This window comes from Chelonoidis abingdonii, chromosome 4, assembly GCF_003597395.2.
Source record: "Chelonoidis abingdonii isolate Lonesome George chromosome 4, CheloAbing_2.0, whole genome shotgun sequence".
NCBI lineage: Eukaryota > Metazoa > Chordata > Testudines > Testudinidae > Chelonoidis > Chelonoidis abingdonii.
The window spans coordinates 64,387,632-64,401,486 of NC_133772.1; the positions used below are offsets into that span (position 1 = coordinate 64,387,632).

The 13,855-nt window shown below is 38.2% G+C and overlaps 1 protein-coding gene across 3 annotated transcripts in view; it reads right to left on the reverse strand.

Moving 5' to 3' along the window:
- Positions 1 to 1,959: 1,959 nt before the first annotated feature.
- Positions 1,960 to 13,855, reverse strand: part of GAS2 (growth arrest specific 2) — a 138,870-nt gene continuing 126,974 nt past the window's right edge. For all 3 annotated transcript variants that reach the window (XM_032775260.1, XM_032775258.1, XM_032775255.2), the window contains one exon: positions 1,960 to 4,604. In XM_032775260.1, coding sequence (XP_032631151.1) covers positions 4,386 to 4,604 — 219 coding nt within the window. In that variant the 3' untranslated portion in view covers positions 1,960 to 4,385. The remainder of the gene's footprint in view (positions 4,605 to 13,855) is intronic.

The window sequence follows — 13,855 nt, forward strand, 5'->3', positions numbered from 1 at the left end:
TATAAGGAGTGAACAGGTGTAAAATGGCTTTGTGCCACCTTTGTGGCTCTCGAATACAGGGGCTGATTCAACCCCAGCATAAGTCACCTCAGTGCTGCTCTAACCTATGCTGAGCTGTCTATAGTTAGAAGATGTCTAGTTGTAGCCATGTTGCTCCCAGGATATTACGGAGACAAGATGGATGAGGTAATATCTTTTATTGGACCAACTTCTGTTGGCTCGAAAGCTTGTCTCTCTCACCAACAGAAGTTGGTCCACTAAAAGATATTACCTCACCCACCTTGTCTCTCTATGGTTAGACGATGCTGTTCTAGAAGCCAAGAATAGCTGAAGCCCAGAGATGCAAAATAAATCTTATACAACACATTCATAACTGAGGACTGGTGCTTTTCTCTGTCATAAAGATTTTGTGACATTTTTAAAATGTGTAATAAATTTAAAGAACCCAATCTAGGAAAATCCTTTTATGATTATTACTGCCTGCCCCAAAATAACTAGCATGTAAGCAGACAGAAGAGAGACTTTTTTGATGAACAATGAGCAGCTTAAACTCTCCATTGACTGATATCCTGCCACTTGGTGTATGTCTACATTGCAATAAAACACCCACAGCTGGCCTGTGTAGTTGACTCAGGTTCACAGGCTCAGGCTGTGGGGCTATAAAATTGCAGTGTAGCTGTTTGGGCTTGGGTTAGAGGTCAGGCTGTGGGATCCTGTGACGGGGGAGAGACCAGAATACAGAGCTCAGTCACTAGCAGAACCTGAATGTCTGTACAGCAATTTTGTAGTCCAAGCCCAAGTCAGCTGACATGGGCCAGCCACAGGTGTTTTATTGTAGTATAGAGCTACCCTCATTTATTTTTTAAAGAATGAAATTGTCACTTATTTTAAAATGAAACTTGGACACAAACACTTCATTTTGAAGGGTACGGTCCTGCACTCGGTTCATTTGAAATCAGGTCTCTTGGTGTGATTGCTAACAAAATGTTTCCCTACTGTACACAGTATTTTTACACCTATGTGTCACCAAGGGAATGATCCTGAGAGTGGCTGAACACTCACCACTCAATGAGAGTTGAAGTTGCTTGGCTCCTTTCAGAGCAGGCTCTCACTGAGGATGGCTACCTTCTTACTCATTTACTGCTAATGCAAATAGTTACTCTCAATAGAAAATTACTGAAAATAAGTCACATGCAACTTGGGGTACCAGTTATCATTTCTAAATGTGAGCAACTAAGCGGATGTGCTTTGTCTGTATTTAGTAGATACATATGGACAATGGGGAAAATCCTGGGCCCATTTAAGTTAAGGTAAAGGTTCTACTGCTTTTAATGAGGCTAGGATTTCACCCAGGCTTGACCCTGCCCAGCTGAAGTCAATGGACATTTTTGCCATTGATTTTTAATGGAAAGGGGATCAAACTCATATTTAGGCATTCCAATTTACAGTGACAACCAACAGAAAACATTGATTGTAACTTTAAAAACCTGATTTAAAAAAAAACACAAATTCAACTTCTCTCCCACCCTCCAAAAATGAGAGAGTCCCTTTAAACGGATTTTCAACAGAATCCATGTCTCGTTTATATCACCTGCTGAAAATTTCCGTGTGCATCAATTTCTGATCCTGTTCTTCAATAGTCACACTTTGGTTGCACATAGCAGCAGTACAGTAAGCAGCTTGATTTGTGTGTGTGTGTGTGTGTGATTACAGTGGGGCATATGTTGCAAACAACAAATGAGACTTAAAAAAAAAACTTTTATGAATATTTTTAAAAAGTTTCTGTTTATTCCATTGCTAATGAAACAACTTATTTCTGCTCAAATGTATAGCCATTCAAATAATCCTATAAAATGATTTTTCTAGGATGTTACAAGGCACAAAAGTCACCAAATATAAACAAGGAAAAGTAGACAAACCCCCGCCCCCCCCCATTCGCTCCCATCCCTATATATTTTTAGAGGCATGTGGATGATTTACAAAAATCTGAATTGCTCTAAGGAGTGAGCAATGGATCTTTTCATATCTGACCCAATTAATTGACTAAAAAGTAGGGCTAGACTGTGCCTTTCAGTCAAACTCAAAGTAAGGGGCAGCGTGAAGGTGACTTGCCACAAGGGAAGCACAAGGTGGCATTCTGACTCAAGGCTTGTCTACACTTCAAATGCTACAGCATTACGGCTCTGCTGCTACGCCTGCGTTACTATAGCGTTTCAGTCTATACACTACCTACGTTGACTCCCTCTGATATGTTGACAGGAGACATTCTCCCATCAGCATAGGTAATCCACCTCGCGAAGAGGTGGTAGATAGGTTGGTGGAAGACTTCTTATGATGACCTAGCACTGTCTACATGGAGAATTAAGTTGGTTTAACAGCACTGCTCAGGGGAGTGGATTTTTCACACCCAACCAACATATTTAAACCGGAGTGCCCATGCACACTGTCTGCATTGTCATTACTACATCCTTTGTGCATTGTCATTTACAACCCCTGGTGTAATCAACCATTGCTTCTTATATCCTCCCGTCATTGGGCACCCATGAAAAGACCAGGTGGATTCAGGCCTGGATCCACAAAGGAACTTAGGCGTTCCAATGGTCAGCATTGCAAAGACTAACTTTTAGGCACCTAGAAAAATCACTGAAATCCACAAACCCTGAGTTAGGCGCCTACACTCCCTCTAAAAGGCATAGAGAGAGTTAAGCACCTAAGAATGGGATTCACAAAAAACAGCATGCCAGGTGGGGAGCCACCTAAACTAAGGAGATGTTGAGAAGAGGCATGTGTGTTAAGCCTCAACCCTCTACTAAGTTAGGCAGCTAAGTCTAGGCTGTAGGGCAGTCCCATCTCTGCTTGTGAGCCAGAGCTGGGTAACCTTCTCCTGGGATTAGGTACCTAAGCCATTTCGTGCAAGAAACACTGATAGAGGTGGGGGTCCTGCCTACCTTATAGTTAGTGATTAGATCATTTGCCCAGCATATGAGAGAGCTGCATTCAATGTCTCTCTCTGTCTGGTAGAGAGAAAGGATTTTGAACAGGGGGCTCCCCCCTCTTGGGGACATGCCCTAACCGCTGGGCTACAGGATAGTCTGATGTGTGACTTCCTCAGTATCTCCTGTTGAAGCTGTTCTACCTTGTCTAAATTTTAGTCATTGGGCCGGAGTGCTAAACTGAGAATGAACCTGGAAATGGGGGCATTCCTTTGGAAGATGGGAGACCCAGGGTCCACTACCTGTGCTCCAATGACTAATTATTTTTCCAAAGTGGAACAGCTTCAACAGGAAAGTTTTAGGGAGTCCCACATCAGAACATCCCATTGTGGTTAAGGCACTCATCTGTCTGGTGGGAGACCCCTCTTCAGAAATCCTTTCCTCCAAAAAGGCAGAGGGGGGCAACTGAACACGGGTCTCCTACATCCCAGGTGAGTGCTCTAACTACTGAGCTAAATGTTTTAAGGGGGAGGTGGCATTGCCACCACTTCCTCAGCCGGTGGGACTTTGAATGTACCCCAATTTGGTAGGCATGCTGTGAGTGAGCTAGGCAGAGGGACGCCTATCTTAGCCTCATCTGAGGACCCTGCTGGGGCATGAGATAGGCATCCAGATGTCTGACGTGAGGTTGTGTGCATGCCCGGAGGCAGGAACTTAGGTGCCTAGGGAACTTTTATAACAAAAATTGAGTTTAGGCACCCAAAGGATTAGGTGGCAGCCAGGCAGGTTTTGTGTATTGCAGTGGTGCCTAAATCTGTGATTTAGGTGCCTAAATCCCTTTGTGGATCTGGATCTTAAAATTGACTTTGTCAAAGTAGCTTAAGGATATACAAACTTTTTAAAGTGGCCTTTTTAGGAAACTGTATAGCACACAATAATCCTTTTTTAAAAATTATTGCTTATTATTGCAACCTATAAAAAATAGTCCATTTTGATTTTAGTTTGTAGGCAGCAAGCATTAGCAAATAGCTTTTATCAGTCTGCACACTCAGCCTACATATATCTTTTCCAACTAACCTAAAAACAGTCATGGACTCAATGTCACAGGTTTTTCATACAAATATATTGTACTGTGGTTTTCCCTTTAACATGAACCACATCCTTTAAATCATTCTAAGTATTCATTCACATATTTAAGAGTAATGATTTGGCTAAAAATATATGTCTATTTCTTATTTGATTGTAGTAATTAACCTATCAAGGATAATTTGCTATAAAAGGTACAGTACTAGAAATAAATAGTTCTACAGTTCAAAGATCTTCAAAGCAGGTTGCCATTTTCAGTCTGTTAAATTTTCTGATGTCCTTTCAAAGCATGAACTAAATTTACTACACTCAAGAAGATAATTTGGACCTACATATATATAGTCCCAGTCAAATGAGAAGCTAATTTCACTTAATCTCCTTCTTGGTTTTGTAATGGGCAGAAACAACCAAGTAATTGTCTGGATTCATGTCCTTGATGGTCGGAGACTTGCTCTGGATTGGAGAGGTTTTCCCATCCACCCGAGAGATCTGCATTATTCGGCATGGGTCATGTTTCAGCAAGTACCCTGCAAAAGTCTCCCATCCTCCTCCTACACGAACCATCACATGTTTGTTGTGCAGCATCTGAAATTCCATAAAAGACAAAATCTTAAAGGGCTACCATCAAGTTGAAAATCACATTTCTGTTTGAACATGTTGTGCTTACTATAATTACAAGTAACATCCTTTGCAGCCTAGTTTACAAGAAGAATGGGAAGACTCAATAGCTTCTGGTTTGCACTGCTGGTTTGTGCAAAAAAGTGGGGCATGAGCAGGGGAGACAGAAAAGTAATTGCATGTAAAGAAATGGAGCAGCACCCAATTAGATTTTTGCATTTTTAAAAAATGTTCACTATATGTTCTTCTAGCCTTACTGTAGGGTGTGATGTTGTTCTTCAGATGTTTATGAGTATAACTAAACGGTTTTTAGCTGTATTTGTTGACAGCATATTTAGTAACGATGCAGCTTTTGATGTTGTAAAAACTGGTTTCTGATTTATTCTGGAGAAGGGGCCCTAGCTCTAGAAAGGGTCAACATCCAAAACATTCTACTCTGTCTAACACTGTTAAATGAGATGTGGAGTTCATTTCTTTAAAAAAATGAAGCTCCCTTCAGTGTCAGTGATATGATGTAGCATTTCTGACACACACTGTAATGTACAACAGTCACAGATAGAAAGAATAAAGTACTGTGGGTCTAAAAGGAGGGATATCTAAAATAATGACGGTAGCCTGAACCTGTTATGGAGATGTCTAATTTCAGAAAAAAAGGGCAAGTGAAAATACAAATGGTGGTCTGGAGGTATTAAAATCATTATTATAAATTTGCATTCCTGTTGGGTCCAAATTAACCACACTATTTGTTATGCTTGTTATCTGTATTTAGGAGACACTTGGACATTAAAAAATAAACATGTTGCTTGTCAGGACTCACTTGCATTAACAGAGCTGTGCTGCAAAACTTGAACACTGCCTATCTGCACCATGCTTGGTTCTAATGCTAAGTTATCTGCCCCTTATTTTCATGAACTAAGTATGCATATTTAATCTATTGCATTCTGAACTGTTATTATTATTGTGTGTGTGCGTACACATGGCATGTGATATAGGTCGCAATCAAATATTAAGTGGTGGAATGTTGCAATATTATTTGTTATAAGTCTTTTCTTTTTCCAGATATACAGTGAGAAATGTGATCCCACCCAAGTAAAATGTAACTTCTTTAAGGTCTTCAACTGGTATTTCAGCTGGTAATTTCACCTTCACTTCTTTTCATCTCATGTCCTACAAAGCATAGTAAAACAAATGGCATCTGGGAATCATAAACCTGCAAGTTCTATAACAGCCAAAATTTAATTCAAGGAATGAAAGGTGCTTTGATTAATATATTTCACAAAATGCTAGACAACTTTCATCTAGGCTGTAATAAATTAGAATTCTGGTTTGTAAGAGCTCCACCTATGTGAAAATTCCTTAGCATGCTTATGTAGTCTAGATAATGAGACTTGCATTAATAGCTGTGGGGTGTGTGTGTTTGTGTGTGTGTGTAATTCACCTAAGGGGCCACGCTATTTTGAGGACATAAATGAGACTTAAGTGCTACAAAGGCCTTGTGCTGGTTCTCTTCATAGGGGTAAATTTTACCCAATTTGTCATTTAAACCAGCAAAGAGAATAGTGGAGAGAAGGGAGGGAGAAGGAGAGGAAGTCAACATAATGAAGTGTTACACTATTAATTAGTTTTTCACACCCATAGCCTGAAGTAGCTTTTCTTTTGGGGGCATAATTCCATTTAAAATATATATCATCATATGGAAACCAAAGAACAAGTTGCAAGGATTTCTGAAGTGTGAAAGACAGGATACGTTTAAATTGAATCAAGCTCTCAGTTTGAATTAGTAACTGAAGACAGAAATTAGAAAAGGTTGAAATATTTCATTCAAAAATGTTTTCAATTAAAATGGCCTTTTTTCCAAACATTTTTCTTTCAACATTTTATGAAAATGAAAAATGAAAAAAATGGTTTTCACAAACTGAAAACAATGAAAAAATTTTCATTTTTCATAGAGAAACAAACAAAATACATTGAAAAATTTGTAATCAAATTGTTTCATTTGGAAATTTTTCACTGAAAATACTTAACCTTTTCTGATGGGTTCTAATAGAAATAGAATGTTTCCTTATTCTGAGACCTGGGCAACATTTTGGACCTGACTCTGATCTCCCTTATACTGTTCTTACATTGGTATAACTGCATTGACTTTGCTTGAGTTACCTGATTCACACTGATAGAAAGGGGAGCAGAATCAAATGATCTGATTTTTATTAAAGTTATTCAAATACCGTAGATGTGTAAATTGTTGGAGTGGGCTACATGGTCCTGAAACAGAAGTCAGCCAAACTTTGTAAAATTCTGTCACACCTGAATACATTTGGAGTGTTTTGGATTTACCTAGTTGTGAGATCTGAATCAGGCCCTTAATGTGGATAGGATAATCACAAAAAACCCAAAAGGTTTTTATGTAAGGTTGGAGAAACCCCAGCTCAGACTGTAACCCAGCCTTCCAGAAACTGGATATACAGTTCTGTCTCTTCAGGGGGTTTCCGGGAGAGTGCACTCTCCCATCGGTTACGGCTACCCTGGAGAGCTTACAGCTGCATATCTTACAGCTGCACCAATGCAGTTGCGCCGCTGTAAGCTCTCTAGCATAGCCACTCTAAACTGCCAGGAGAGAGCTCTCCTAGCAATTTAATTAATCCACCCCCAACAAGCAGCGGTAGCTGTGTTGGCGAGAGAAGATCTCCTGCTCACATAGCTGTCCACATTGGTGCTTAGGTCAGTGTAATGTATGTCGCTCAGGTGAGGTGGCTTATTCACAGTCCAGAGTGACATAAATTATACCAACATAAGTGGTAGTGTAGACTCAAACCTCTAAGACATGATCCAAAGCCTCTTGAAGTCAATGGACTTTGGACCTGGTCCCAGACTGGTTCATTGTACCCATCTATACTACTGTGGGAGAGAGTTAACTCCTTGTCTGCTGGTCTTCAGGTGACGCTTCTACCCTTTTGTCACATAGTGGCTCTCATTTCAAAAGCAATTATTGTCTGGATTTTTGATTTTGTCATACAAGTTAGAGATGGAAAGTTAGCAAAACAAAAGTTCATCCCCCTGCCAATGCAGGATTATTCCCTATACTGTAATTTATAGTGTGTTGTTCTTTTTTTATAATCTAACTTTAAATTTTTCAAGTGATGCAGCTTCCACCACTTTCCCCTTAGAGACTATCCCACAGACTAATAAAACTCATTGTTGGTAAGTTATTTCCTGATAGTCAGCCTAACAGTACTCTACAGCCTCTTCTTCTCTTTCCCCCAGGCTGCTTTCCTTGTTTTTGTATTTTCTTATCATTTGTTATGACATAGTGTTAGGCATTTACTACCCATTCTTTCTATATATAAAAATGATGTTTTGTTGCCTCCTAAAAGTGTTCATTGTTTTGTACAGTGTTCTGCCATGGAAAATTCCAATAAAACATATATAAAATGTATTGTCATCTCATTTACACCAGAGTAACAATTCTGGCTTCAAATTACTCCAGATTCATGCTGGTATTAATGAGTTCAGAAGCTGGCAATTTGATAAAACAATAAATAAATGAAATAGCACATTGCATTCTTCTCATTTGAAAACCAAACAAACAAATAAAAAACCATTTTCCCTCTACATATTATAGTTGAGGATCTGATTGAGACAGTATTGTTGACCTGATTCAGTGACTCTGTCGAATGAGAACTTTAGAAACAGTAAAAGTTTGGATCCAGCAAATGTAAAGCTTATTAGTCAGACTTCAGCGTTGACACGAAGGAATTTTCATATTGCTATCAAGTGAATTCAAACAAAAATGAGAAAAAACTTTATGATTCAATCATTTCCAGGAGATGTTTAAGAATGATATAAATCTTTATTATTTGCTGTTTTCTATGAAGCATGGCTTCCACAAGAGAGTTGTTTTCTCCAGAATCTGCATTTGAATTAGTATAGAAGAGCCTGTGGTATAGTAGAAATATGAGAAGACAGCCTTAACAGGTAACAGCATCACAAAGGCATATATAAATGATGTACCACTGTAGTATACATTAAAGTTATCTCAAGAGGTAACATGAAATAAATATACAGAGAAACATTTGCAGTATGAATCATGTGGACTGAACTGTCATTACATAAGACTTTGGAACTACAGTGAAATATACTAAAAGTGGATGTGTGTTTCACATAACTGAATGGACAGAGAGCTTTAGGGCTTATTAGAGATATTGGGCCTATACCCTTATCCCATGTAAATGTAACTCAATAAATAGAGCTATGCTGGTTTAGCAGAATGCAGGATCTGGCCCAGTATGTTATTCTCTATACTATATTACAGTCATATTTAAGTATACACTTGGGGGGGAGAAATTACACACTGATCCAAATCCCATTAGAGCCAAATGGAAGGAATCCCACTGACTTTAACTGGAGTTCTTTCGGGACCTAGAAACCAAAATCAGCAAAATTCTACCTGGAGTAAGTTGGAAACCTCTAGCCCAAATTTAGTGGTGACATAAATAGTAGTGTAAGATACGTTAGGCATATATTGTCATAAAATGCATGGGGGCTAGTGACAGAGTAGGGTTATTTGCACCTATCTGGCATTCAGTGGTTGTGCAAAGTGAGTGAAACTTACACATTGAAAAGACAGAAGGTTGTAAAGCAGGAAACGCAACTAATATTGGGTGTGTATGGTTCTAGGATAAAGATCACATCCACTTCTTCAACTTATCTCAGCTGAATTTGGGCTGCTTTTTCAAATTCGTTCTTGTCATCAGAGTAGGGTGACCAGACAGCAAATGTGAAAAATCGGGATGGGGTGAGGGGTAATAGGAGTCTATGTAAGAAAAACACCCCAAAATAGGGACTGTCTTGATCTGATCACCCTACATCAAAGGGCACAACTCTTGTTTGCCATAGTTTACCACTAAGCATCCCATTTTGAAAGGCACTTAGCACTACAGCTCCCATGGATGTCTAGAATCACCAATTTTTACATAGGCAAGGAGACAGATGCTCTTGGCACTTCTTTAGTGGTGGAGGTAGGTAGGATGGGTAAGAGTGCATCACAAAAGGAGTGCATTTCTGTGACAATTATTTACTATATGTTTAAAATATTTTGACATAATAAGGTGTGGAAATTCCTAGTGTACTGCTAAACAGCTACAGCTTTTTACCTCAGAGGTGGCTGGATTTCAATGGTGAAAGAAATTATCTTTGTGCATTGTTGGCATATCGTTGCTAAAACAATGGGACTACTCACAAGCAAGTTAATTGCCTTGTGTTTGCAGGATTGGAACCCTAGGGCCTGATTCTGCAATGTGATGCAATCAGACAACCCCCAGCTCGCTCCAATGAAGTCAGGGGAGCTCTGCAAAGGCATGAGGGTTTGTCCATGTGCAGTACACTGTAGAAGCAGAGCACAATTTTGTAAAAAAAAAAAAAAAAAAAAAGGAGTGGGAGGGATGGAAAATGCTAAAAATTAATTAGGGGATGGGCAAACTATTGAAAAGAAACCATTTTTTTTGTGAATTTAGATCTTTTTACAGTTTGCAAAGTGTATGAACAGATCATGATTTCCATGAATTTTTTTCTTGTTCAAATTAATTTAACAAATATTTTATTATAAGAATATATATTGCATAATATATTAGGCAAATATGTTTCAGCCTATGGATAACTCACAAACAGTTCATTATTCACAGGAATTACTCTGATAATATAATACTCACAGTTCCAAATTCAAATTGGTTTAATTGGACACAAGTAATTTACTATGTTTCTGTTGCCTTACTGGTTAAGCTTAAAGTCTTAAAGTTAGATTTACAGTGCAAACAGTTTCAATTCTGAATTCCAAAGTTGATTTTTCTGTAAACATTTGTGCCAGTAATTTGATTTCATAGAATGTTTGTGAAAAGCAAACCCAAAAGAAGTGAAAATGCTGTCAATGAGAATTCATTTAAAATGTGAATGAAAAGTTGACATTCTTTTCAGTATTTGTTCAACCTTAATATTAAAATATTATGGGTTGTTTGATATAAATAAATTTCTATACAAAACACCTTAAATTTCTAAGCTTTTCTTAAGTTTTCAACACTAGCATTCATGTAGGAGATGCAGAAGTCAACATATGAAATCAAAGACACCAACACAGAGTAACTGGAGTAACTCCAATAGCTCCATCTGTTTTATGTATTTGGGGTATTATATGTTTTTAAAACATCATGTGTATTTTCAGCAGTCCATGAAAAATTAAAATACCAATTGGATTTACTAGTGTAAAATACTATGCTCTTAAAATTATTAGACTAACATATTCAAAATAGTACATAGCAAGTTGAAATTTCAGTTATCATTAATGCAATATCATATTGGATTTTTATTTATACTTCATCACCTGACATCAGATATTTTGCCATCTACTAGCGTATAGGGCTCTTTTCAACAAATTCTCTTAATACATTCAAATAAGGAAGTAGCCTTTTAGAAATTGGTAGGTAATTGTTGCTATGTTTTAATAGCTTTGAGAATGCCTACTCATTAAAACAGGAAAGCAAGAAAATGAAATTTCCCAGCATGAATATGAAAGAACACCTGAATGGATACTAACTGAAATGGCTAACATTTTTTCCGTAATATTTTGAACAAAACAGATCATTTAAAGATTACTGAACAGATTTTTGCTGGAGTTCATCCAGAAAAACATCACTGATTTAAAGACAGAGTAATGTTACTGATTTAAACCAAGGGGGTTAGTTTGTATTTATATCTGTGTCACTGAGATCCAAATATGTCTCTATTATCAGTATCTCCATTTGTTTTATATAGCCTCTCTCTCTCTCCTCCCACCTTTTTAATTAAAAGTCTATCTAGCTTAAGGTCACTCCCAACACCAAGGCGCACACTGAATTTTACAATAATGGTATGGTCTAATAAGTTAGAGTAGCAGTTTGGCAGTTGTGACTCTTAGGCCTAGTCTATTCAAGAAAAGTTCTGTGAGTACAGGCTATGGTGGCAAACCCTCCTGAAGATGCAATTTTGCCCATATAGTTTATACCTGTTGTCTGCATGAATTTGCAAACAATCCCAGGCAGATCACTTATCTGTAGGAAGCAGTCTGGTAACAGCAGGGGATTGGAAACTATCAGAATTAGGTTCTGCAATCAACTCCAATAGTAACTTAATGTGTGGCCATGTGTAAGTTCTCCAGTGCCTCAGTTTCCCCATTTATAAAACTGAGGTAATACTATTTACACTTCTTTGTAAAGGGTTTTGAGATAGAATATATTCTACACATATTGAGCCATATCCACAGGTACTTTTACTTCAATGGAACTACACCTATTTACATCAGCTAAGAATTTGACCCATAAAAGCTACAATACATACTTCAGGAAGATTGTACACCTCCACTATTTTATAATGAAAACATATCACTTCAAAGTGACATTTTGGATTGCATGATGTTCTAGCAAATGATCATGTATTTCAGACATGGTAAACAGGAGTAAGATACCATGCTGGGAGGTGTTCAGATACTATTAACAGGAGTGTGGTTTAAATACATAGAACAAGAGATAACCCTGTATTCTTAGTCTTTAAAATATAACTTACTCAGCAACCTGGGCAAGAATCCATGTGATGAGAAATGGATGTAATGACAGAGGCAGGCAACCAGAGGATTTGATACTTCATTATATGAAGGTATATGTCCGGGTGAAAAAGGACGTCAGGCCCCCTAATCAGTCTCTGAACCCCCAACTGCAGCATTCCCATCCTCCTCAACAGCAGGAATGAAACCAGGAAGAGATCCATGTGTTATAGTTTATGGAACTCTACCTGCACTTCGGGTTTAGTGCAGAGCTTGCAGGGACAGGAGAAGTTTTTTCTTCCCCTCTTCCTTGGGTATATGTGAGCGGGAGGTATTCCAGACTGCTTCCTAACTTCCCACCCAGACCCTTGGGATTTGTGGCAATATTGACCTTACCTAGCGGGAACATGAAGCAAACAGCTATTCAACACCCCTCCAAGATATGAGGTAATGCAGGCGGCCAAAAAATCCCAAGAATGATAACAGTATGAGGGGAAGGAGGAGGTGGGCGTGGCTGAGGAGCTCCCCATGCATACGTACAGGAGTTAAAGCATAGCTCCCCCTCTTATAAAAGCAGGTAAACTCTTGTGCAGTTACTTATCCTCTTGGCTGTGGAGTGAGAACTTTCCATCTTTGATTCTACTTTATGTATGTGTGCATCAAATATTTCTCCAGGGCTTGGTTTGAGTTTGTCAGAAAATAGGTCCAATTAGATGCGTAAGTGCTTATTTAGGTGCCTAGGTGCAGATTTAGGGAACCATATTTGGAATCTGAGCTGCCCACACCAATTTATGTAAATACAGGCACTATCTGCCTCTTAAGAAACTGCAGTGCAAATCTGGTAGCCAATTTCAGATATTAATCTTTGACCATGCTTGAGTTGGCTATATACAATACTCATGTATGGATTGATAAACAACAAAATTAAATCAGAAGACACAAGACATTTCTCAGCTTTGAAAGAATAGTCAGAATCCAGCTTTTCTTTCCCATTCTGATAAAAAATGAATCTCATTAAGTCACATTTTGTCCAATCCTCTGGCAAGGTGGCACTGTTCTCTATAGAACATTTTCAAGTGTTTTATCACATTCTAAATGTCTCAAGTGTTCCAGCTTCCACTACCACATCAGGAAAACTATGGATTGTTTCAAACACCTTTTTTTTAAAAAAAAAAAATAACCTATGAGATTTTGGTTTCCAAGTTCTAGCTCTAAACCCCTGAAAAAGGATTGCATATTGCAAATGCTGGCTTTGCCCTCAAGGGGCACTTGTGATAATGAACACACAGAATAGTTAATACATAGGGGTAACATTTCTGTCTCGTTGCTGGGGGATTTAACTGAATCCCCTATAACATGAGATGAAAAAAATCACCTATAATAAAGCTAGGTCTGAAAAAAATCTCCAGAGCTGTGTAGGAGTTCTGTTAATTGCTTGTCACAACATATCCAGCTGTATAAAGAAGTGGCTTTTATAAATAATACTTCGTTTTGAGCTGTACTTCTAAAGAATTTTATATCAGTTTTAGAACAAAAGAGTCTATCAAACGTTAAAATGTATTCCCTTGTTTATCAAAACAATGCATTAGTGGGCCCTCTTCCCTCTGAACAATTCACTTTGATATACTGCATACTCAAAGAACAGGCTGGGAAT